The sequence below is a fragment of the Salmo salar genome, chromosome ssa28 (assembly GCF_905237065.1).
Source record: "Salmo salar chromosome ssa28, Ssal_v3.1, whole genome shotgun sequence".
Classification (NCBI taxonomy): domain Eukaryota; kingdom Metazoa; phylum Chordata; class Actinopteri; order Salmoniformes; family Salmonidae; genus Salmo; species Salmo salar.
In genome coordinates this window covers 4,927,527-4,951,234 of record NC_059469.1, presented here as the reverse complement: position 1 = coordinate 4,951,234, position 23,708 = coordinate 4,927,527, and the positions used below count along the sequence as shown (strand labels likewise).

At 43.8% G+C, this 23,708-nt stretch overlaps 1 protein-coding gene across 2 annotated transcripts; it reads left to right on the top strand.

Moving 5' to 3' along the window:
* Positions 1-224: 224 nt before the first annotated feature.
* On the top strand, positions 225-17,292 carry LOC106589356 (ubiquitin domain-containing protein 1). Of its 2 annotated transcripts, none has more exons than XM_014179205.2 (3): positions 225-941; positions 12,680-12,907; positions 13,212-17,292. In XM_014179205.2, exons 1-3 carry the CDS (start codon positions 854-856, stop codon positions 13,592-13,594), a joined length of 699 nt encoding a protein of 232 aa, XP_014034680.1. In that variant the 5' UTR covers positions 225-853; the 3' UTR covers positions 13,595-17,292. The 2 variants fall into 2 exon arrangements, with proteins under 2 accessions (XP_014034680.1, XP_014034682.1); XM_014179207.2 differs by lacking the exon at positions 225-941 and adding an exon at positions 10,729-11,123.
* The last annotated feature ends 6,416 nt before the right edge of the window (positions 17,293-23,708 follow it).

Here is a 23,708-nt window from a genome sequence, read left to right as displayed (position 1 = left end):
AAGTAAATGTTTAGCAAGGTTGAGGACTTTCAATATTATTCTATATTTTTTTTAATACAATTTTCAATTACAATATAATAACAAACAAAAAACATAGAGCATCATTACACTTATAATTTCTCTGAAGAAACATAAAATAACATTTAAAAAAAACAACGTTCAACCGTTCGAAAGGTGCTCTCTGTATTCGTAACGTGCCATAATTTGACCCCTTTCCCCCTGAGAACGCGCAGGCGTAAAAAGTTAGTGTTTCTATCTGCACCAGAAAGGGAAGGGGGATTTAAAACCAGGCTGACAAAAATGAGAAGGGTTGGAAATTCTCCATATCCACAATCAATTGTTTTATCTAAGTTAGTTAGCTATATGTTTACAATATTTACCTGGTCGCTACTGCATAAAATTCTGCTTACTAATTTTAGCTAGCAAGAAAGTTGCTTAATTGTTGGCTACAAAGAAAGCGAACTTGTCTAAATTTGTATTTATAGAGGGATATCTAGCGTTAAACTATAATGCAATCATTGATTGTTGACATTATATTTATCCAATTTAGCTGGCTAGACATTCTGCACGTGACTACTGAGTTTGGAACGTTGGATCACATCAAACAATAATAAAACGGAGATAGCTAGCGTACTATCTAGCTTGTTAGCACGCTAGCTTGCTTCCGCGCTTGCTAGCTAGTTCTTCTACCAGCGTGCACATTACCTCCGTTACTTTGTGGATTCCTCTGTCAAGATAATTAACTTGACCTCGTTCCTTTTGTACAGTGGATCTGTATATATATTTGTTTTGGAACCAACTAGCAGTTGGCTAATGATGGGGCCCCGACATAGTTAGCCATCTGATACAAATCATGGGAGGATGTGTTGGGAGAGAACGCGAGGACACACAGGGCCACGGTTCATCCAGGAGCGGTGGAAGGACACACCGAAAACGTGGAGGTAAGTTAACCAAACGAATACTCGTTGTCTGAGTGCCTCGAATACAAACCTAGTTCATTACATTTCATGGTAAATGTTTAGCAGATAGTGTATTGTTGTGCCATACCCATGTAATTACTAACTCCCCGGCCCAGTGCAATAATACTGGCCAATAGGATTTTCTCCTTAGGTTCTCAAGTGTAGTGCATACCCAATAGTACCACATGAGTCTTTAAAACTCATAAAACCTAACGGTCAAACAAGGAAATGGTTCCAATCGTTTTTCCACCATATATTTTTCCCATAGGGGATTTTAGAAACGCATAACTAAAATAAGGACTGTGCTTCGTGTAGGCTTACCCTGGCGTGACGTTTTGCTATCCGTGTAAATCTCTCTAGGACAAGGTGACTTGTTAATATATGCAACTGTATTTACCCCCCCCCCCCCAAAAAAAAGACAGTCATATTTGCAACTAATTTGTATATCATAAAGAACTACAAATGCTATGATGATCTGAACGAGACTGCCAAATTGAGGCAAAGGTAAGAAACTCTGGATTAACTATCTAATGTTAGCTACATTTAGTAATTATTAAATTGGCAACGTTTTTTTAAATTTACAATTCTGCAAGCTGTCTTGTGCAAGTTTTAAAATCGACACAATACCTGTTAGCAAAGGTGTTAGCTAGAGATGACGTGCAGGAGCTTGCAGGGATTTGTAGTCTTGCATGATGTCTACTTTGACGCTAATTTGCATTTTTGAATCTGAGAGTAAATATAGCCAAATATATTGATAAGTCACCTTGTCCGAGAGAGTTACATGGTCATCAAAACGTCAGGGAACCATTTCCCTGTTTTATTGGTATTATGACACCTCCACTGTGGTGCTCTATGGACTGTGACCAAGAAACTCTAGGAAAAATTGTTATTTCCCCCCCCATCTTACTGGGCACAAATGGAAACATTCATGAGTTACTTCCTCTTATCTCTCTACCAACCAATAGCTGTATAAATAGCTACCAACACAACTAGGATACACCTGTTTGAGAATACTGATTGGAATATGTCTGAAGATTCATCCACCCGGGACTCATCAATCAACGTTGTGGAATATACATTGAGGGTACAAACATTACAAGGCTCGATCCTAGGCCCCACGCTCTTCTCAATTTACATCAACAACATATCTCAGGCAGTAGGAAGCTCTCTCATCCATTTATATGCAGATTATAGTTTTATACTCAGCTGGATTTTGTAAATGCTCTACAACAAAGCTTTCTCTACCCTTAACCCTGTTCTGAACACCTCCAAAACAAAGGTCATGTGGTTTGATGAGAAGAATGCCCCTCTCCCCACAGGTGTGATTACTACTTTAGAGCTAGAGGTCGTCACCTCATACAATTACTTGGGAGTATGGCTAGACGGTACACTGTCCTTCTCTCAGCACATATCAAAGCTGCAGGCTAAAGTTAAATCTAGACTTGGTTTCCTCTATCGTAATTGCTCCTCTTTCACCCCAGCTGCCAAACTAACCCTGATTCAGATGACCATCCTACCCATGCTACATTACGGATACATCATTTATAGATCAGTAGGTAAGGGTGCTCTCGAGCGGCTAGATGTTCTTTACCATTCGGCCATCAGATTTGCCACCAATGCTCCTTATAGGACACATCACTGCACTCTATACTCCTCTGTAAACTGGTCATCTCTGTATACCCGTCGTAAGACCCACTGGTTGATGCTTATTTATAAAACCCTCTTAGGCCTCACTCCCCCCTATCTGAGATATCTACTGCAGCCCTCATCCTCCACATACAACACCCATTCTGCCAGTCACATTCTGATAAAGGTCCCCAAAGCACACACATCCCTGGTCACTCGTCTTTTCAGTTCGCTGCAGCTAGCGACTGGAACGAGCTGCGACAAACACTCAAACTGGACAGTTTTCTCAATCTCTTCATTCAAAGACTCAATCATGGACACTCTTACTGACAGTTGTGGCTGCTTTGTGTGATGTATTGTTGTCTCTACCTTCTTGACTGTGCCCAATAATGTTTGTACCATGTTTTGTGTTGCTACCATGCTGTGTTGTCATGTGTTGCTGCCTTGCTATGTTGTTGTCTTAGGTCTCTCTTTATGTAGTGTTGTCTCTCTTGTCGGGATGTGTGTTTTGTCCTATATTTTATTTATTTTTTAATCTCAGCCCCTTACCCCGCCCCCGCAGGATGTCTTTTGCCTTTTGGTAGGCCGTCATTGTAAATAAGAATTTGTTCTTAACTGGGACTTGCCTAGTTAAATAAAGGTACAATTAATACAAAATAAATAGCATTGCACCCCCCTTTGCCCTCAGAACAGCCTCAGTTTGTTCGCCATGGACTGCAAGGTGTCAAACGTTCCAAAGGGATGCTGGCCCATGTTGACACCAATGCTTCCCACAGTTGTGTCAAGTTGGCTGGATGTCCTTTGGGTGGTGGACCATTCTTGATACACACAGGAAACTGTTGAGCCTGGAAAAACCCAGCAGCGTTGCAGTTATTGACACACTCAAACTGGTGTGCCTGGCATCTACCATACCCCGTTCAAAGGCAAAATCCATGTCTCAAGGCTTAAAAATATATCTTAAACCGGTCTCCTCCCCTTCATCTACACAGATTTTTGAAGTGGATTTAACAAGTGACATCAATAAGGGATCATAGCGTTCATCTGGATTCACCTGGTCAGTCTGTCATGGAAAGAGTAGGTGTTCCTAGTATTTTGTACACTCAGTGTACATCGTCAGTCACAGGCTTCATTAGGAAATGTGTTGATGTAACCACAATAACAATCCAGACATACCCTGGATCAACAGACCAATCCGTAGCACGATGAGAACCCGTACTGCAGTATTCAATGTCAGCAGAAAGAACTTTGATGACTTGGTGGCGTGCGACCTGTACAAGGCAAGCAGGTACGAGCTCTGGAAATCCTTTAAGCACGCAAAAAGACAATACAAATTCAAACTTGAATCGATGTTCAACAACTGACTCGCGATGCATGTGGCAAGGACAACAGGCTATCACAGGCTGCAAAGGCAAATCCAGCTGTGTGATGCCCACTGACGCCTCCCTCCCAGACGAGCTTAACACATTCCATGCACGCTTTAAGGCAGACGATACTGAGCCATCCAGGAAGGCTCTCACTCCCCTGGATGACCATGCGCTTTCGCTCTTCGAGGCTGACGTGAGTATTCACAGAATTTTCCTCACAAAGCCACCGGCTCAGATGGTATCCCTTGCTGCGTCCCCAGCGTGTGCGCTGACAGGCGGGCATCTTCTCAGACATCTTCAACCTGTCCTTGTACCAGGTTGTAGTCCCCACTTGCTTCAAGGAGACCACCATCATCCTGTTTCCCAAGAAAACCAAGGTGACATGCCCAAATTACTATCGCCCCGCGCATGCACCCTTGTCTTCATGAAATCAAATAAAATGTTGCTTGTCACATGCGCCGAATACAACGGGTGTAGACCTTACAGTGAAGTGTTTACTTAACCAACAATGCAGTTTTAAGAAAATACCTAAAAAGTGAGGCTATATACAGGGGGTACCTGTTAGTCGAGGTAGTTGAGGTAATATGTACATGTTGGTAGAGTTATTAAAGTGACTCTGCATAGATAATAACAGAGAGTGTTATGGTCAGCATACCAGGCACACTGGACCCACCCCAATTTGCCTACTGCTTCAACAGATCCACGGAAGATGCCATTTCCATCGCTATTCACACGGCCCGAACACGTCTGGACAAGATGAACACCTATGTGAGAATGCTGTTCATTGACTACAGTTCAGCATTCAACACTATTGTTCCCTCCAAGGACTTCCTGAAAGGCAGACCACAGGCTGTGAGGATTGGCAACAACACTTCCTCCACACAAACTCTTAACACATGGGCCCCCCAGGGGGGTGTCCTCTGCCTTCTGCTGTACTCCCTGTTCACCCATGACTGCGTGGCTTTGCACGACACCAACTCCAAGTTTGCTGATGAAACCACGATTGTAGGCCTGATAACCAACAACAACGAGTCAGTCTATAGGGAGGAGGTAAGAGAACTGGCATTGTGGGACAGCAGCCTCTTCCTCCAATGTCAGCAGAACAAAAGACTTGATTGTTAAATTCAGGAAGCAGAGGAGGGAACTTGCCTCGGTCCACATCACCGGGACTACAGTAGATTTGAAGTTCCTCTGCATCTACGTCACAGACCATGGACCAACGCCACCACTCTTGCCAAGAGGGTGTAACGGCGTCTCTACTTCCTAAGGCGGCTGAAGAAATCTGGTATGCCACCCCGGGTCCTCTCCATATACTACCGCTGCACCATCGAGAGAATCCTGATGGGTTGCTTCACAGCCTGGTTCGTTTAATTGCGCCATCCACGACAGCAAGGCCCTTCAGCGCGTGGTGAAGATTATCCAGTATGTCACTGGGGCTGTGTTTCTACTTGAAACGGTGCCTGAGGAAGTCCCGAAGCATCAAGTCCCCACACACCCCAGCCACGAGCTGTTAACTCCCTTACCGTCAGGAGGAAAGGAACTGTTGTAGAAACCATCTATAAGCCATCAGACTGCTGAACACTTGAACTGGACTGACCATCTGCACTGACTCTTCGTACCTTAGCACACACTCACTCACGTACACACATATACAGTACATTTTATGTTACACAAACGCATCACAACCACCTGCACTGACTCTCTGCACCTTAGCATGCATGCACCCACTTACGCAAACATCCAGGTTTTCCAGGTTCAAAAAAGGGCTTAGGTAGTTGGCGTTGTAGGGGGGATGCCAAAAGCCTTTCGGCGTGGCTGAACTTGACAGAGAATTTTAGAGGCCCTTATCTTGGTGGTGTAGAGGCAATTTTAAGCCAATTTTCTGCAATTCTACATATTTCTCCATTGGCTTGAGATGCATTTTTCCAGTTTCAAAGCTAATTTCCTGCAATACTATGCGTTTTGCCATGGCTAATGCTGTGTTCTTTTGCTCAAACATAACACATTTAAAGGAATACCTCGGGATTTTGGTAATGATGCACTTTATCTACTTCCCCAGAGTCAGATGAACTCATGGACAGCATTTTTATGTCTGTCCTGTATGAAGGAAGTTGGAGGCATTTTTGGGAGCCAATGATAACTAGCACTAGTTAGTCACTTCCTTCAAACTGCTTGCAGAGACACCAATGTTATCCACTAGTTAATCTGGCTCTGGGGAAGTAAAGGGCCTCATTGCCGCCTAAAATAATCCACCATACGTGTAAATGTTGTACTATAATTTGTGCCTTCCTGTATCATGCATAGGCTAAAATGTTTTCTATTCTACTGAGCCATTTACTTTATGCTCGTGTTATCTGATATTTGTATTGTTGTATTGTGGAAGGAACCTAGAAGTAAGCATTTCGTTGGCTGGTGTATACCTTCTGTATCCTGTACATACGCCTAATAAAACGTGAAACTCATTTAGCGTCAATAATACAAGGGAGTTATAGGGGACTTTGTGGTTGAGGTGACTCTTTACCAACAGTGTTTCAATGTACGATGCTCAAGTCCATTACCTCGCTAAGCTCAAAAATAATTTTCTGCAGAAGGCAAATAATGGCAAATTGCCATGTTTCATCGTTTTTATAGCTAGTTGTCTTTTTAAGTGACTGATGCAATGTAGATTGCTGCTAAAGCACTTTGGATGTAAATTTGCACAGCGATTTTTAAGCTACAAATGGTCTAGGTGTAATGAAACACAAATTGGGAACTTCCAAGGGACACGGAAAGCAGGAAGATCCCTCTGCCACATAAACCTTTTGGACCGATCATCACCTCAGCCCAGTTTTGAAAATAATCTTGCACTCGACTGTGGGACTGTCACAATGTGCTGTTGCAGACTTTGTTAGTGTATTGTCGTACACCAGATCTGTGGATCTAGCCTATACAGCTGACTGAAGAACCAACAATGACTTGTAGAAACCTTTGGAGCAGTGAGTGCTCGATGCAGGTAGAGTAGAAGTGCTCCCAGGCCGGTAATAAGTCACTTCATGTCCCTTACAATGACTGTTCCACCGGGATGTGCACCAGGCCGTCATGCACCCCCCCCCAAGGAATACATAACATATTATGGAAAAGCAATACTCCAAGTCACAGCTTCATACTACTGGTCAAACATAGATAATTGACACTGGTTGTTGGGGTGGGATTTGCATGGGTATGGTGTGTGGGTGTGTGTGTGGGGGGGGGGTCCGTGGGTGGCTTTTGACAACTTATTTGTGATTCCTCTTGTCTTACTCATTAGTTGGGTAAAGTTTGGTCCAAATCGGCTGTTGGGTACTATATTTATTGAATATTATCTGAATCCTATACATTTAAAATGGCCACTGGGTGCAATCAATTAGTGTAATTTCTCAGATCTAATTACATATCAACATGCCAATTTCAGAACAATCGGTCTCATGGCTTGCTGAATATTCATGGAACGACTCCCCAGTAAATTGGTCTTGGCCCAAACCTAGTTTTGACTTAAATATAATTTATTCCTACATGGCAGTACTGTATGTGAAAGGGATACTTCCTAGTCTTGCGGATATGCTTTTCAGCTCTGTTGGTTCAGGGCTGAAATTGGCCTACTTCAATGTTGACATTGCAGAGGTGAAAGCAGGCTGTAGGCCTCTAGGCACAGAAATCCACCCTGTATTTTGTAGTATCAGGGGAGGGGAGGAGCTATGATTGTAACTTATTAATTTGCACCCATGCTTTTTAACAGCCTGTATCGGTGGGTTATTTCTACATGTCCTGAAACGAAATGAAAAGTTATGTTCTGTAATCCAATCATGTCTGTGAAATGCATTTCACCAACACCCAAGTGTGGCGTTATCTGCCCCTTCATAACCTCAACCCATTTAACAACTTGTACAAGCACACCCTGCTATTGCCTCATGTGGCTGTAATGTGTCTCCAATGCTTTGGCAACACTGACTCACAATGGGTGGCCAGAGGAGATGCTCCCATCTGCACACCTGCAAATGGGCCGTAAACATTTCTGAACTATTTGCTAGATTGTGTTGCCAAATCTGTTAACGGGTAATGAAGACTACACATTAGCCTGGTCTATACACTTTTTCCAGAGGCCTTGTCTAGGCTACAGTGCCTTCAGAAAGTATTCATACCTCTTAACTTGTTCCACATTTTGTTGTTACAGCCTGAATTCAGAATGGATGAAATGTTATTTTTTATTTTTTTTTTCCTCGCCCATCTACACACAATACCCCATAATGACAAAGTGAAAACATGGTTTTAGAAATGTTTGCCTATTTATTGAAAAAGAAATCTCATTCACACCCCTGAGTCAATACATGTTAGAATCACCTTTGGCAGCGGTTACAGCTGTGCGTCGTTCTGGGTAAGTCTCTAAGAGCTTTGCACACCTGGATTGTATAATATTTTATAAGTTCTTCAAACGCTGTCAAATTGGTTGTTTATCATTGCTAGACAACCATTTTCCAGTCTTGCCATACATTTTCAAGCAGATTGAAGTCAAAACTGTAACTCGGCCACTCAGGAACATTCCCTGTCTTCTGGGTAAGCAACTTGTGTAGATTTGTCCTTGTGTTTTAGTTTATTATCCTGCGGAAATCTCCCAGTGTCTGATGGAAAGCAGACTGAACACGGTTTTCCTCTAGGATTTTTCATGTGCTTAGCTTTTTTTTTTATCCTGGGAAAAACTCCAGTTCTTTAATGATTACAAGCATACCCATAACTAATGTTCCCTGAGAAAAACTTCAGCACTGAGCAAATTTCAGGTCTGCTGAGAGCAGAATTCTGTGCAACTTCCGGCGTGTGTTTACTGTGAACGCAGAGGCTGTACCCGCTTTAAGTAGCACTTTTAACAGTGGCCAAGTAGGCTATTGTGGCTATTTGATCATAATGTAGGCCTTCCAGAGTGGCCTACCATCAAAAACAATGGAGAAAAATGCATCTCATAACATTTTAACATGGAAATAGCTGTTCTATCATTCAGGCAACAGTACCAGTGAATGAGTGGTGTTCAATGTAGGCCTACATTCCATGAGACTATAGGGAAAAAAACATTTAAAAAAAACATGCATGGCCTGACAACCTGTTTATCCACGTGTCCTTCAGACAAGGTGACTGAAAATGTTTGACGCAAGAAACCATTTTACTAAATAAAATGCATTATTCCCGTACCATTATTAGACAATCAGAATAATTGTGCTACCCTCTGCCTATTGGCCACTTACCTATTTCAAGACCGTCTCAAAATACACTGCCCCTTTAAGACATAAAAAAGCTCTTTATCTGACTTGCTTTTCAAAGAGCTAGAAATGCACACATTTTGTGCTCTTGTAGGAAGCAACCACTGCCTCATTTGTTAACTAGAACTTAGCTATAACTGGGATAATAACTCACTAACTAGCAAAGAAAATGATCAAATGTGCACAGGTTGCTACATGCAGCTGTCACTTTGATCTCAAAACATGCGCATGAACTCGCAACCACTCATGCTGTAAACACAGTCCAGTTCAAAGTGAATTGCACAGATCCATATATAGCTATGGCTATTTGCATATAGGCCTACTGCAGCTCTGATTTGGTTATGGTGTACCGGTCTGTGTAGAGTACAGGCCTGAGTCATGCCTGTCAATGCAATAGAATCCTACTCCAATGCGCTCTGTCTACAACAATCTCTTGCACCGTTAGTTTAACATACTCTAGCATACATAGTTCATTTTAGTTTTTCTGTATGTTACATTGAAAGTGGCTAATATTGCGTTGATTTCGAGCACAATTCCCACAGTAGAGCGAAATGTTGACGGTGGTAACTAAAGGGGAAAACTCTAAGTTGAGTTGTTCAATCTCGTGCTTCTCTGCGCTGGTTAATATTTCTTCTGCGTGGCAGTCTGAGGGGAGAAGCACACGTACGCAACTTCAAGGCAACATTGCCCGTAACAATGTGCAGCCATCACTATGCTTGAAAATATGGCAAGTAGTACTCATTAATGTATTGGATTTGCCCCAAACATAACACTTTGTATTCAGGACAAAGTTAATTTCTTTGCCATACTTTTTTGCAGTATACTTTAGTGCCTTGTTGCAAACAGGATGCATGTTTTGGAGTATTTAAAAAAAATTCTGTACAGCCTTCCTTTTCACTCTGTCGATTATCTTAGTATTGTGGTGTAACTACAACGCTGTTTCTCAGTCTTCAGTTTCCTTCTATCACAGCTGTGGCTTGTTAAGCACATTTTTACTCCTGAACTTGTTTAGGCTTGCCATAATACTTATTCGCTCCACTTTGACATGTGTAGCCCACTGATCAGAAATCTCAATTTGATCCATGTTAAATTCAGGATGTAGCACAACAAATTGTGGAAAATGTCAAGGGGCGTAAATACTTTCTTCGGGCTCTGTATATGATGACTGGTAAGTCTTCCGGTCCTTTTTTTCCCCAAGACGTAGCCTGTATGTTGAGTTGAACATGTATCATGTCCCTTACGACATCATAGTGTTACACACACACAGCTGTGTGTCTTGGTCCTGTGTGCTTCCTAATCCAACAGCTCTTGTAGACTTGTCCACCACTCTGCCTGAGTGCTAGTAGGAAGACCCAATGTTACACGCCCTACAAATCCTACAGTGTGTCCTCCCGATTTAGTTACTCCTTGTAAGCTGCCTGCACTATAAATAATTTGTTTGGAGGAAAGGCAACCTTTTAGATACTTGGCAACTGCCTTTGTTGCCCCTCCTTGCTGCTCTTGGTTTGCCTACTTGACAATGAAGACCAGCGAGACCTCAAGCTGGTCATTTTAGGACCACAATCGCCGGCTTCGTATTCTCCCTTTTTTTTAACGTGTTTAAATGCTCGCTCGGTTGCAAGCTAACCTGGGTTAGGCCTGTTTAGTACCTGCTACAGTCTGTGCCGAAGTCACGCTCCGGTGCCGACTATAAAACTCAGCTGCTCAGTTTGGCACAATGTCCTGGGAGACCGGGACCCTCCTCTCTATGCCATTCTGAGGGCTACTTGTCAGCTGTCTGCCGGAGTCCAATTTAAGCCGTCTCTTCTTTAGGTTGTGTTAGAGACCGAGACAGGATACACTTTAGAAGCTCTGTATGCTGGGCCAGCCTGGTGCTGAAAAGTGTTTTCCTGGCAAGGCTGCCCCGATAGGTGTGCAGTGCTAAGCATGGCTAATGTTTCAGATGTACATGTGTAGTACTGTCTGCATGCTCTAATTCTAAACATTGATGGGGTGGGTGGGTGGGTGGTCACTGGCAATGTAGAGAGAGATTCTCCAGACGGGCAGACCCAAACATTCCGTAAACGTCTTGTTAACTGGCACGTTGTTTTTGTCAAAAACAACTTTTATATCCAAGTATTGCCTCTGATTTGACGGCCTGCACCGTTAGACCCGATGACGTGTTTCTGCGCGTGAGTTTGGCTAGCTAACGTCGCCTAAGTGTGAGCTGGGATTTCTATTGGAGAAGCAGTTTTTGCCTAACTGTATTGTATAACCAGATTTTTCTGCCATTTGAAAGCGTGTACATTCAACAACAAGATTTGGGGTGGGAAAACTCTTTCAGTGTAAACCTAAATGACTAAAACAGATCATGTAGAAAATATCATCTATATATTTGTATTCTAATATTTGAGAATTAGACCGGGCACGCGTGTGCGCCATGGCATGTATTTTGATTTTGTCCAGAAGCGATCAGGACACGCAGGTTGAAATATCAAAGCAAACTCGGAACCAACTATATTAATTTGGGACAGGTTGAAATGCATAAAACCACTCATGGCAATTTAGCTAACTAGCTTGCTCTTAGTAGCTAATTTGTCCTGGGATATAAACGGTGGGTTGTTATTTTACCTGAAATGCACAAGGTCCTCTAATCCACAGATAAAAAAGGTAAACCTTGTTAGTTTCTAGTAATCTCTCCTCATTCAGTCTTCTTTTTCTGTGGACTTTATGGCGGTTGGCAACCAACTTTTTAAGGTGCATTATCACCACAAACTGGACTGGTGTATGTGGACCTCAGTTCAGCTTTCAATCACCCACATGGATATATGCTCCTAAAACCCAATGAGGAGATGGGAGAGGTGGGACTTGCAGCGCGTCAAGCATCAAAAATAGAACCACGTTGACGCGTGTGAGCAGTTTGGATGAAATTATTGAGTAACAATGTATGTGTAAATTTATTTTGTAACGCGAGCGGTGTGGTGAGCATGTTACAATCACCAAAATAAAAGCTAGACAGTCAAGGAGAATAGATTGTTTGAGCCAAACAACACTGCATTTGCCATGGCAAAATGCATAGAATTCGAGGACATTTCTCTTAGCTCCATGGGGAAATTTGTGGAATTGCTGGAAATTGGCTTTAAAAATGCAATCGTTTCTCTACGCCGCCAAGATGTGGTGTGTGAACATTTAGCCGTGCCCCCCTGCCACGCCCACCACCTAAGCCGGTTTTAATCCAGAACAAACCCTGGTAATGTATAGGCTATAATGGGTACCATATCGGGGTATATGGTATTACCGTAGGACCCCACCCCCCCAGTGTATACCACCCAAGGCTATATGGGATGTAACCCAGTATACAGTACTGTATATTACCTAGGTATGTGACTAAAACGTACTTGTTTCAATGCAAACTGTGTAACAATATTGTGGCACATAGTCTATAGGTTGATACTAGAAAAAAACATCTGTTGATTCCTCCCTGCAGGTCGCAATGAGCCCCTCAAGAAGGACAAGCCCAAGTGGAAGAGTGACTACCCCATGACGGAGGGCCAGCTCCGCAGTAAGAGGGATGAATTCTGGGACACGGCCCCAGCTTTCGAGGGACGCAAGGAGATATGGGACGCCCTGAAGGCGGCCACTGTGGCCCTGGAGTGCAACGACCACGAGCTGGCCCAGGCCATAGTGGATGGAGCCAACATCACACTGCCTCACGGTGAGGACCACAGACAGACAGACAAGACCTGGTTCATGCCATGGTGAAGGAGCCAGCATTACACTGCAGAACTGTGTTATGGGGGAAGCTATCGTCCCTGGGGGCACATTTTGAAACCTGAATAGACTGTCAGTACATTTGGTTTGGAACAATGGCGACGTTACCCCATGCTCTGATTGGACAACTATTAACCTGACAATAAAATCTGTTTCTTTGATTCATGCCTGAGTCAAGACAACTTTCTGTGCAGTAGTGAAGTAACACATTTAACAACCCAAACATGTTTTTCCTTTGTGTGTTCCAGGGTCCCTGACAGAGTGTTATGACGAGCTAGGTAGCTGCTACCAGCTGCCCGTCTACTGCCTGGCCCCTCCGGTCAACCTGATCTCGGAGCGCAGCGACGAGGACCCCAGTGACAACCCCGAGCCCACCGCTGCCCCCAAGAAGGAGTTCCAGCTCAAGGTGCGCCTTTCCACGGGCAAGGACCTGCGCCTTAGCGCTAGCATGGCCGACCCCATCGGGCAGCTGAAGAAGCAGCTGCAGGCCCAGGAGGACATCGACACAGCCCACCAGCGCTGGTTCTTCTCGGGCAAGCTGCTCACGGACAAGACCCGCCTGCAGGACACCAAGATCCAGAAGGACTTTGTCATCCAGGTCATCGTCAATCCGCAAGCCCCCATTAACTAGGTCCCAGATGAGAGTAGGAGTGAAGAGGAGGGGTGATGGAGAGACCGGACTGGAATAGAGGAACCCTGGATAATGGCTTTACCGCTGCTCTTTAAAACGGGGAGGTGATTTGGGGAATTATAAGAGATGAATAACAGAAGGGAGATACTCCAAAGTGCTGCTTTTCAATGTCTACCATTAAAGAGTGTGATTATATTTTTGAGTGCGTGACTTCACTGTGGGAGGGTTGGTTGGTCGATTTGATTGATCTAGCCAGACCAGACCACTCACTCTGAGAAGGGTGTTCTGTGTCACTCACCACACTAACTCTGGAGTCACACAGTCCACTGAGACCTCTACCCTCCTCCCCCTGCAAAAATGACCCGACCCAAATCACAGCAGAATTGCCCCACACTGCAGGTGTGAACTGCATGGCATGTGCAAGGGGTCTGCGCCTGCACTAATGGTAACTAAGTGCCAATATAAATCACAGAGTAATTTGGATCGGTTGTAAAGCACATCGTCCCCGTCATAGATTCCTACCATGATCCTCCCTCAAGTGAAATACAAACTATTTTTCTCATTCTTATTCTTTTAATAAGCTTTTTTTGCACACTTGATTATACTTGCGTAGTAGTTTGTGTGCCTTCAAGGAAGAAAGCGAAACAAAATCCCAGGGGGAAAACTCTAGTTTTACTGCTAAAGCCTTCTGTCTCTAGATTCAGGAATAATCTTTTCATAGATCTATAAAAATCCGAAGTATACTGCTGCCTTTTCCGATCGTTTGTCTTGTCAGTCGTTGAAGTTCAAATTTACTGTGGTGTTTTCCTGGCTGTTTTCCATGTGTGGTCCCCCTATTTCTTTAGTTTTTTTTATGTACTGTAAAGTGACTATGATTAGAGCCCAGCCCTCATGCTGTGCCACATAACAATCCTGAGGTGAAATGTGAAGCTATAGTGAAGATGATTGGAGAATGCCTCTGTTTTTAATATACATTGAGTGTACAAAACATTAGGAACACCTTCCTAATATTTATTTGCACCCCCTTTTACAGTCTCAATTCGTCAGTGCATGGCCTCTACAAGTCGTTCAAAGCATTCCACAGTATAGCTGGCCCATGTTGACTCCATTACTTCCCACAGTTGTGTCAAATTGGCTGAATGTCCGTTGGGTGGTGGACCATTCTTGATACACACAGGAAACTGTTGAGCGTGGAAAAACCCAGCAGCGTCGCAGTTCTTGACACACTCAAACCGGTGTGCCTGGCACCTACTACCATACCCCGTTCAAAGGCACTTAAATCTTTTGTTTTGCACATTCACCTTCTGAATGACACACAAACACAATCCATGTCTCATTTGTGTCAAGGCTTAAAAAAAATCCTTCTTTAACCTGTCTCCTCCCTTTCATCTACACTGATTTTTCAAGTGGATTTAACAAGTGACGTCAATAAGGGATCATTGCTTTCGCCTGGTCAGTCTCATGGAAACAGCAGGTGTTCCCAATGTTTTGTACACTCACGGAAGTGTACAAAATGTGCTTGTCTGTCTCAGGTGCTCCTTTATATCTGTCCTTTTTGCTTTTCTACCTCGCTCTCTCTCTCCCTCTAAGCACTTTGGGCCCCCCTCCCCCATAACCTGAGGCTTCACTAGACAGACCTATAGTCTTCACTAGCAGGGTGGTCAAGCTAATTTTGGATCCCCTTGTATCCGGCTGTCGACGCGGATTCTGAGCCCCAGCCAGCCAACCCAGCGTAAAGTTAGCTGACCAGAGCTTAGTCCATTCAGCACATAGACCGTAATCCATCCCCTTCCTCCCACACAAACAAAAGCCAGGCCAAGCTGACTCTCTGAGCAGTAGCTGTCCTGGTATGCCTCTGAGCCGGGGCTGCCATGGAGATGGCAAGAGGGTAGGAATTGTTTCCCTTAACCACCAGACCCCCAATCCTAACCTTAACCATGAGGGGGGATGAAAACAATCTGACCCTGTATGAGGGGTTAGAAGCATCTTCTCTTTGAACTACTCTGTAGGGATGATAGAGGGGCGAGGATGTCTTTGCAGGAGGGTTCCCAACAAACTGCTGCTGCTCACTCATTTGACTGCAGGCCAGATCGCGAAGAAGCAAACCAGACGGTAGTGAAGTTCAATTCCCCTCTAGCCTTAATGTGGCCTACATTTTTTTTTTTACATAGAACATACTTGTTGGTGGACGGTTAAGCTGGAGATGGAAAGACCTGTACCGTGCTATTGTCATTGTGGTTATGCTATCATTTTAGGTTTTTATTTTTGTCTGCATAGGCATCATTTGAACATCATCCATTTAGCTTCAACAGTTGATCCATACCGTGCTGGGAATATATTGAACATTTTTATGCAAACTTGAATAAGTATTTCTCTCAACTTACAATATATTTATGTGCAATACAGAATAGACGTTGATTCTTCCCATATTTCATATGTATCGTAGCATTAGCTATGACTATTGTAAACGTTCTCTTAACACAGAACTTCACGTAGGAGCCTGCTATGTTCACATTGCGTTGTCATTGAACAATCAACTTTCTTTGACCTTGTCCAGAGTTTCATATTGCCTTTGTCTCTGTTTGAAATGTTGTCTCTCCTCGAAAAGTGTTTCAAATGGCAACATCTTTCTTTTAATGGCATGACCTCACTATGATAATCATGTACTTTCTGTGAATTGGCTCGGTCCCTGAGGTTAGCACATCATTTGGGCTCATAAGACCCATCTTAGCAATAGAGCCTCTTTTTACAATCTCGACCCATGTTCTGTTAGCTGGGTTGTTACCCTTTTTCTCAGAATGTGGCTCAAATGTTGGCTTCAACTACGGTAATTTGTAGTCGTATGAGAGCCGTAACAAGATACGTCGGTTTAACATCAAGGTACAATCCCTACACGAGACAGCATAAAAATATAAACCTCACTGTAATCAGTGTGAGGGATCTGCTCGATACTGCCAGTATGGACAAATCTGATACCGCAGAGCATTGACATCACCCAAGGGCCGTTGGTTCGATCCAGGCCAGGGGAGCAGGAGAGCGAGGAATAAAGAGACTCCTTTTGTTTCTTCTGAGCCCTGTGTACCTCCCATCACCGCAGTTGGACATTTTCAACAACTGTCTAGGAATGATCCCGTATGCAGACAATTAATCAGACACTATGTTTTTCGGGGTTTTAGTAAGAACGTGCAAGTATATTTTACTGTACATGTTTGATCATTTGGGGTTCAGGTCAGGAGTTTCATTTGTGTCTTTCTGTAGTGTCCATAGTCATCGTATTAGTTATGGTACACAAGTGGACTAAAGCAAGCAGGTAAAAAGCCATATGGCCACAGATATTTGAGTTCTTTTGTGGACTACTAAAGGACACAATGTATACTGCTTTGTTTTCCTCTCGAACCTCAGATACTAAGAAGCCATTGCATTTTAATGAAGCGTTTTTCACCGGGGTGAATCGAGAGGCACCCCCTTCCTCAACAGCTCAAAGCAGAAACATGCTAATTGCGCTTTTGATGATGTCAATGAGGATATAGCCGTATAAAGATCTGTATATTTAGTCATTTTGAAAAATAAGTGATTTATTAGATTTCTGATAATTAAATATGGCTACGACTTGTTTTACAAGTGACGTGTACATTTATAAGCTGATTTCATTTTCAACCTTATTTTTAACTGTCAAATAAAATGATTGGAAAAATAAATCTCTCTCTTAATTTGATCTTGAAGCCAAGTCTGTGGCCTTGGACCAGACCATCTGGCCACTGTAAAATGAATAAAACCTAAATACATTTTATTAGTTTAAATGTTTGCTCTGTTGTTTTTTGGTGATCAGTTTACAGTTCAATACTTTGCCTGAGCTCACCCCACACCCAGTACAAGTTCAGGTAATTGATTTAGGTCATACTGCCACCTTTTGGGGGAATAACTTAGTGTATTGATTATTGACATTCTCTTGTGGTGTACTCACATGAAAAGAAAAGGTTTCACTTCCTTTCTTCTTTAGAAGGAAGGTAAAGAAAGAGAGAATGATAAAAAATATGGAGACATGACACCAATGAGGAGCACTGATAGATTGGCACGTCCTGGAATGAAAGTTTATCTTTATCAATTATACACCCACTACCATAGCCGTGAGAAATAAGGGTGCTGAGATTGCTGCAGCACCCCCTGAGAAATCAGAATAAAAAATAAATGTATACAAAAATTGTCAGACTCCAGTCACCCAAGTTATAGACTGTTTTCTCTGCTACCACACGGCAAGCGGTACCGGAGCACCAAGTCTAGGACCAAAAGGCTCCTCAACAGCTTTTACCCCCAAGCCATAAGACTGCTGAACAATTAATAAAATCGCCACTGGACTATTTACGTTGACCCCCCCTCCGTTTTGTGCACTGCTGCTACTCGTTTATTATCTATGATTATGTATGTGGACACCTTCAAATTAGTGGTATGCGGACACCTTCAAATTAGTTGATTCGGCTATTTCAGCCACACCCGTTGCTGACAGGTGTATAAAATTGAGCACACAGCCATGCAATCTCCATAGACAAACATTGGCAATATAATGGCTTTACTGAAGAGCTCAGGTACTTTCAATGTCAGAGGATGCCACCTTTCCAACAAGTCAGTTCCTCAAATTTCGGTCCTGCTAGAACTGCCCCGGTCAACTGTAAGTGCTGTGAAGTGGAAACGTCTAAGAGCAACAATAGCTCCACCACAGAGGTCGGCCCACACAAGCTCATAGAGCGGGACCGTCGAGTGCTGAAGCGCGTAAAAATGGTCAGTGTACAAGGTTGCAACACTCACTACCGAGTTCCAAACTGCCTCTGGAAGCAACGTCAGCACAATAATGTGTTTCCATGGCTGAGTAGCCGCACACAAACCTAAGATCGTCAAGCGTCGGCTGGAGTGGTGTAAAGCTAGCCGCCATTGGACTCAGGAGCGGTGAATCACGCTTCACCATCTGGCAGTCGACGGACGAATCTGGGTTTGGCGGATGCCAGGAGATGTCGAGATCGGTGTGGATGAACTTGACTGGCCTGCACAGAGCCCTGACCTCAGTTACATCGAACACCTTGGGGATGAATTGGAACACAGACTGCGAGCCAGGCCAAATCGCCCAACATCAGTGCCCGACCTCTAATGCTCTTGTGGCTGAATGGAAGTAAGTCCCCGCAGCAATGTTACAACACTAGTGGAAAGCCTTCCCAGAAGAGTGCAGCAAAGGGGGGACCAACTCCATATTAATGCCCATGATTTTGGAATGAGATGTTCAACGAGCAGGTATCCACAAACTTTTGGTCATGTAGTGTGCTTTCTGTGGCTTTGCCCACTACTTCAGTTATTTCCAGTCTAATTGCTCAGATGCTCATCATCCAGATATACTCACTAGCTGTAAACAATACTGGGAGACCATTGCCGTTATCCTAAAGATGATGGGTATGCTTTTGCTGAAAGCAATTAAAAGCTCTCTGCTTCCCTGACCTCTGTGTTGCTGAGTTGACAGAACCACGGGATTATCTCTAGGAACATTATTTTAATATAATTTTATCTTACATCAACACCTGTTCGTGGTCATATCTTCAACAAAGTGAACTTTGATGGGCCAAGAAGAGCAAAGGATGTTGGTGGGCTACCCTGGATTGTCTGGATCTAACAAGGTATGTTTGGAGTCCACAATGAATGTAGTCAGTCTCGCTAAGTGAGAAGGTAAGTCTGCTGAGCAGGCACTGGTCTGGTCTGGTCTAGTCTGGTTGACTGGGCTCGCCTGATCCGGAAGGAACTTCCACCCACAGTTGACCTCTTCCTCGATCCTCCACGACGCCCCAGCTGGGTTGTCTGAGACTGGGTGGTAGTAGTCTGATCCACATTACGTGGGTTCTTCAGAGTTCCAGGATGTGCAGCATTATGCAGTTGGCTTGAAATTTGAAGCACATGCTCACACTACTACACACCTACATATTGTAGTGACCTTAACCAAACACCTAGCGACCTCATCAAGAGGTTCGGACCTCTTGGCGTCACGGTTAAGTACCCCTCATATTTTATACAATGTACACTATAGCCAGCACAAGACACATCCTGATTCACTTATTGTCACCAGTTTGTCATCGCCACTAGATGGTACTGTGCACAAGAAAGACTGGCTTCATTAGCAGGCTTCTTGCCTTCGATACCGGTATACAGTTTTCGGTTATAGGCATATTCCTTCAAATGAGACAGTCAGCTAATATTTTAAGTGTTCCCTGGAGATAAACGCATAAGGAACACGTAATGCTCAGATTTCGTAATCTATTCAAAACAGTGTTTTGATTTTTCCATGACCACTTTCACCATTTACGTCTTATGAGGCTGATGGGCAATGAATGAACGGGTTCCCAGTAGCAATATGGGGTGAATGTTATTGCTATCATCAGACATCTGCAGGGTTCAGAACCTCACTCCTTCCTCTGGTTTCTCCATGTGTGAGTGAGTCAATGTTAGGGAACTGGCCTGAGAACAGGATCAGAGGTGGTCAGCCAAGGACGTCTGTGGCGTCTGCTTGCCCCAGATCTGCTGCTTGGCTCCTTCCACTCATCTTACTGTCACACATAAAATCACAATGTCACTTCACAGCCCCACAAGTACTCCAACAGACAGTATTTGACCCTGACGTTAGAGATCATTCAGATATCTTTGAGAGATGCTTGAGTAATCCTCGCCTATACAGTTATAACATACAGACATATTCTTCACATGTCATCAAGTCATTTGATGACTTTTTCCCAATGTATGACGCACATGTAAATACACACACACATACACACTGTATACTATACACAGTACACTGTATAATATACACAGTACACTGTACTCTCTCTCTCTTTCTCACTCTCTCACTCATCTCAAAGCAAACACATTCTACAGGGTGGCTGAAAATCCCTGGAAAAATAATTTCACAAGAAGAGTTTGTGGTTGGCTGCCCTGCCAGGGCCTGAGTGGAATCAGCCCATTCTACACTGTGTGCCATTACAGACCCGGAATGACCCTATCAACTCTGTACAAATGTGCTCAACACAGTTTTCAATATGTTGAGATCCTCTGACTGTAATTGACCTCATAGGAAATTATGACTCATTTCTCACTTTCTCAGAATGAGCAGTATCAACATACAGGTAACCGCCAAAATAATGGAAAACATTGAGTAAATGAGGGACACAAAGTATATTGAAAGCAGGTACTTTCAGGTGCTAAATGAGGGATACAAATTATATTGAAAGCAGGTGTGGTTCCGGGGTTAATTAAGCAATTAACATCCCATCATGCTTAGGGTCATGTATAAAAATTCCGTTGCCCATTATTTTGGCTACCATGGCTAGAAGAAGAGATCTCAGTAAATTTGAAATAAGTGCATACATAGGAGGTTTAAAGGGTGTGTGTGTGTGTCTCAGTCACTAGACCTCAACCCAATTAAACACTTATGGGAGATTCTGGAGCAGCACCAGAGACAGAGTTTTCCACCACCATCAACAAAACAATAAATTCAGGATTTTTTTTCGTGGAAGAATGACGTTGCAAGCTCATATCCCTCCAAAAAAGTTCCAGACACTTGTAGAATATATGCCAAGGCGCATTGAATCAGTTCTTGCAGGTCGTGGTGGTGGCCCAACGCCCTATTAAGACAAATTTGACATACACATTTATGCAGCTTCCAAGAAAGAGCTCCCTCTAACTGAATCCAGTGGGACTTAATCCAGTGGGATAGGCTTGCTAGCAGTCATGTTGAATAATTTAAGAGTAAAGATTTGAGTGATTCTAAGATGGATTACGGTGGACAGGTTCTTTTTCAGATTTTTCGGCCCACAACCAATTCATGTTTTACTCCTTGTGTAAATCCCATCTGTGCTTGGCCAGATTTACGACAAATGTCATTGATAAGCATCGGAGACGGAGAAAAATGATTTTGCATGGTGGGTAGGGGTGCTCTAAAGACACAGGTTCTTGTACAAGCTTGCCAGCTCTTTGTCCAGAATAACAGAAAGCTCTGACCAGAGTAGAAGAAGCAATCCTCTCAGTGCAGCAGACTGTTGGTGTGTGTAGATGTGTGTGTGGGAGGGTTTGAAGTCAAGGGAGTTAGGGGGGGTTTTAATGCTAATCTGCTGCCGTCTCCTCGTGGCCAGCAGCCTAGAACGCTCACCTAACAATCACCTAATGCTTATCTAATGCTTCTCACCTAATAATGCTGCTCACTTAAACACAGCGTGCAAGAACCTGTTTACCCTATGCCATTGGCTGACATGACGTCACATGGTTTCAGTAACAACATGGGAGGACTACAGGTGCCTTGTCTTTCAAGGAAGTGGGCTGCGTATCCAATGACCAACCACCGGTCCTAAACAGGTTAAAACTCCCAAACCTCTCTTCACAGATCTCTTTGAATTTAGCAATGGAGTGTTCATACCGAGATTGAAAGAAAACCCTCCACCCTCCTCTATACAACAAAATAAAATGGCACACCATGTTAAAGAGTGATAACCCAATCCCAATGAGCCAATTACAGGAATCAACACCTGTAAACTTAACATATGTTTCACAGACACATTCTGTCCGTTCACTGGATTACGGGGGAAAGTACGACAGGAGGCAGAACAGGGTGTCCACCAGTGGAGACTGCTGAGGGGAGGACGGCGTGTGTGGCGTCGTATCAACCGCATGGAAACAACGTCTTTGATGTGTTTGATACCGTTCAATTTACTACATTCTAGCCATTATTATGAGCAGTCCTCCCCTCAGCAGCCTCCACTGGTGTCCACCTCACCTAACATGCTGACTACACCGGGCGTGTGCGTTCCTCCACGTGCGTAATCGTGCGCATGTTGATTGTGTCCATCCTCACCTGACGTGTACCGGACACGCAGGCTGAAATATCAAAACAACTCTGAACCAACTATATTAATTTGGGGACAGGTCGAAATACATTTAGGTAGCTAGCTGCTGTTGCCAGCTAATTTGTCCTGGGATTTAAACATTGGGTTGTTATTTTACCTGAAATGCACAAATTCCTTTTTTCCTGGATCTTTGCAGAATAAAAGGGGACATTTTGTTAGTTTCTAGTAATCTCTCCTCCTTCAGTCTTCTTCTGTGGACTTTATATGGCGGTTGGCAACCGACTTTAAAGTGGATTACCACCACCAACTGTACTGGTGTGTGGACCTCAGTTCAGCTTTCAATCACCCACATGGATATATGCTCCTAAACACGAGTGAGGAGATGGGAGAGGCGGGACTTGCAGCGCATCAAACGTCAAAAATAGAACTTAGTTCTATTGTACCGCCTGGCTACGCAGACGCTTGCTGACGTGCGCGAGCAGTTTGGATGAAATAATTGAATAACAATTATGTGTAAATGTATTTTGCAACGCTCGCCTACGTAAACGCTAGCGGTGTGGTCAGCATGTTACTGCTTTAAGCAAGTGAGTTCGCTGTGGCCTTGTTCCATCTGAGACATCCTTTACTCTTCAGGTCATGGTTCCAGCTCCCTGTCTAAGCCTTGAGCCCCCTGCCCTGCAAGCTGGCCAAGCCTGCCATCCAGCCGAACACTCCCAACAACATCCCCCATGACGACACACTAGCCCAAGGCCAAATATAGCATCTCCTCACTCTCTATCCCGGTCACACGTGCCAATGAGATATCTGCGTTTCAGCTCCAGCTCCGACGCAAACCCCAACCAAACCCAACACCCTCTGAGTTGTTGACAGACAGAGGTTTATGAGAATCCTGAGTGCCTTGGATTAATTTGCCTATCATTTGCGTGGCTAGTCTGTTAATGTGGGTAATTTTGTTGGGGTGACAGTGTGTTCTTCTGTAGAATCAAGGCAAGTTCTCCGTCCCAAATGGCATCCTATTACCGTTATTAATATTTTGACCAGTGCCTGTTCAAAGGTAGTGCACTATGTAGGGAATAGTGTGCCACTTGGGATGTAAACAGAGTTTTTCCTCCAGTGCTGTGGCTGGGGATGTGCTGCTGTTTCCAGGATACTGCGACACCATTGGGTAGAATGGGCCCGTAGAGCGTTACATTCTTGAGGGGAAAACAACTGGCCTAAATATTTCTCCTCAGACCGCATCATGGGGATAG

What these genes read in the sequence shown, in the direction of transcription:
- LOC106589356 (XM_014179205.2), top strand. Translation starts at nt 854, where the DNA reads ATGGGAGGATGTGTTGGGAGAGAACGCGAGGACACACAGGGCCACGGT. An exon ending in GACACACCGAAAACGTGGAG is followed by an intron (nt 942 to 12,679) that starts GTAAGTTAACCA and finishes TCCTCCCTGCAG; the next exon opens with GTCGCAATGAGCCCCTCAAG. An exon ending in CAACATCACACTGCCTCACG is followed by an intron (nt 12,908 to 13,211) that starts GTGAGGACCACA and finishes TGTGTGTTCCAG; the next exon opens with GGTCCCTGACAGAGTGTTAT.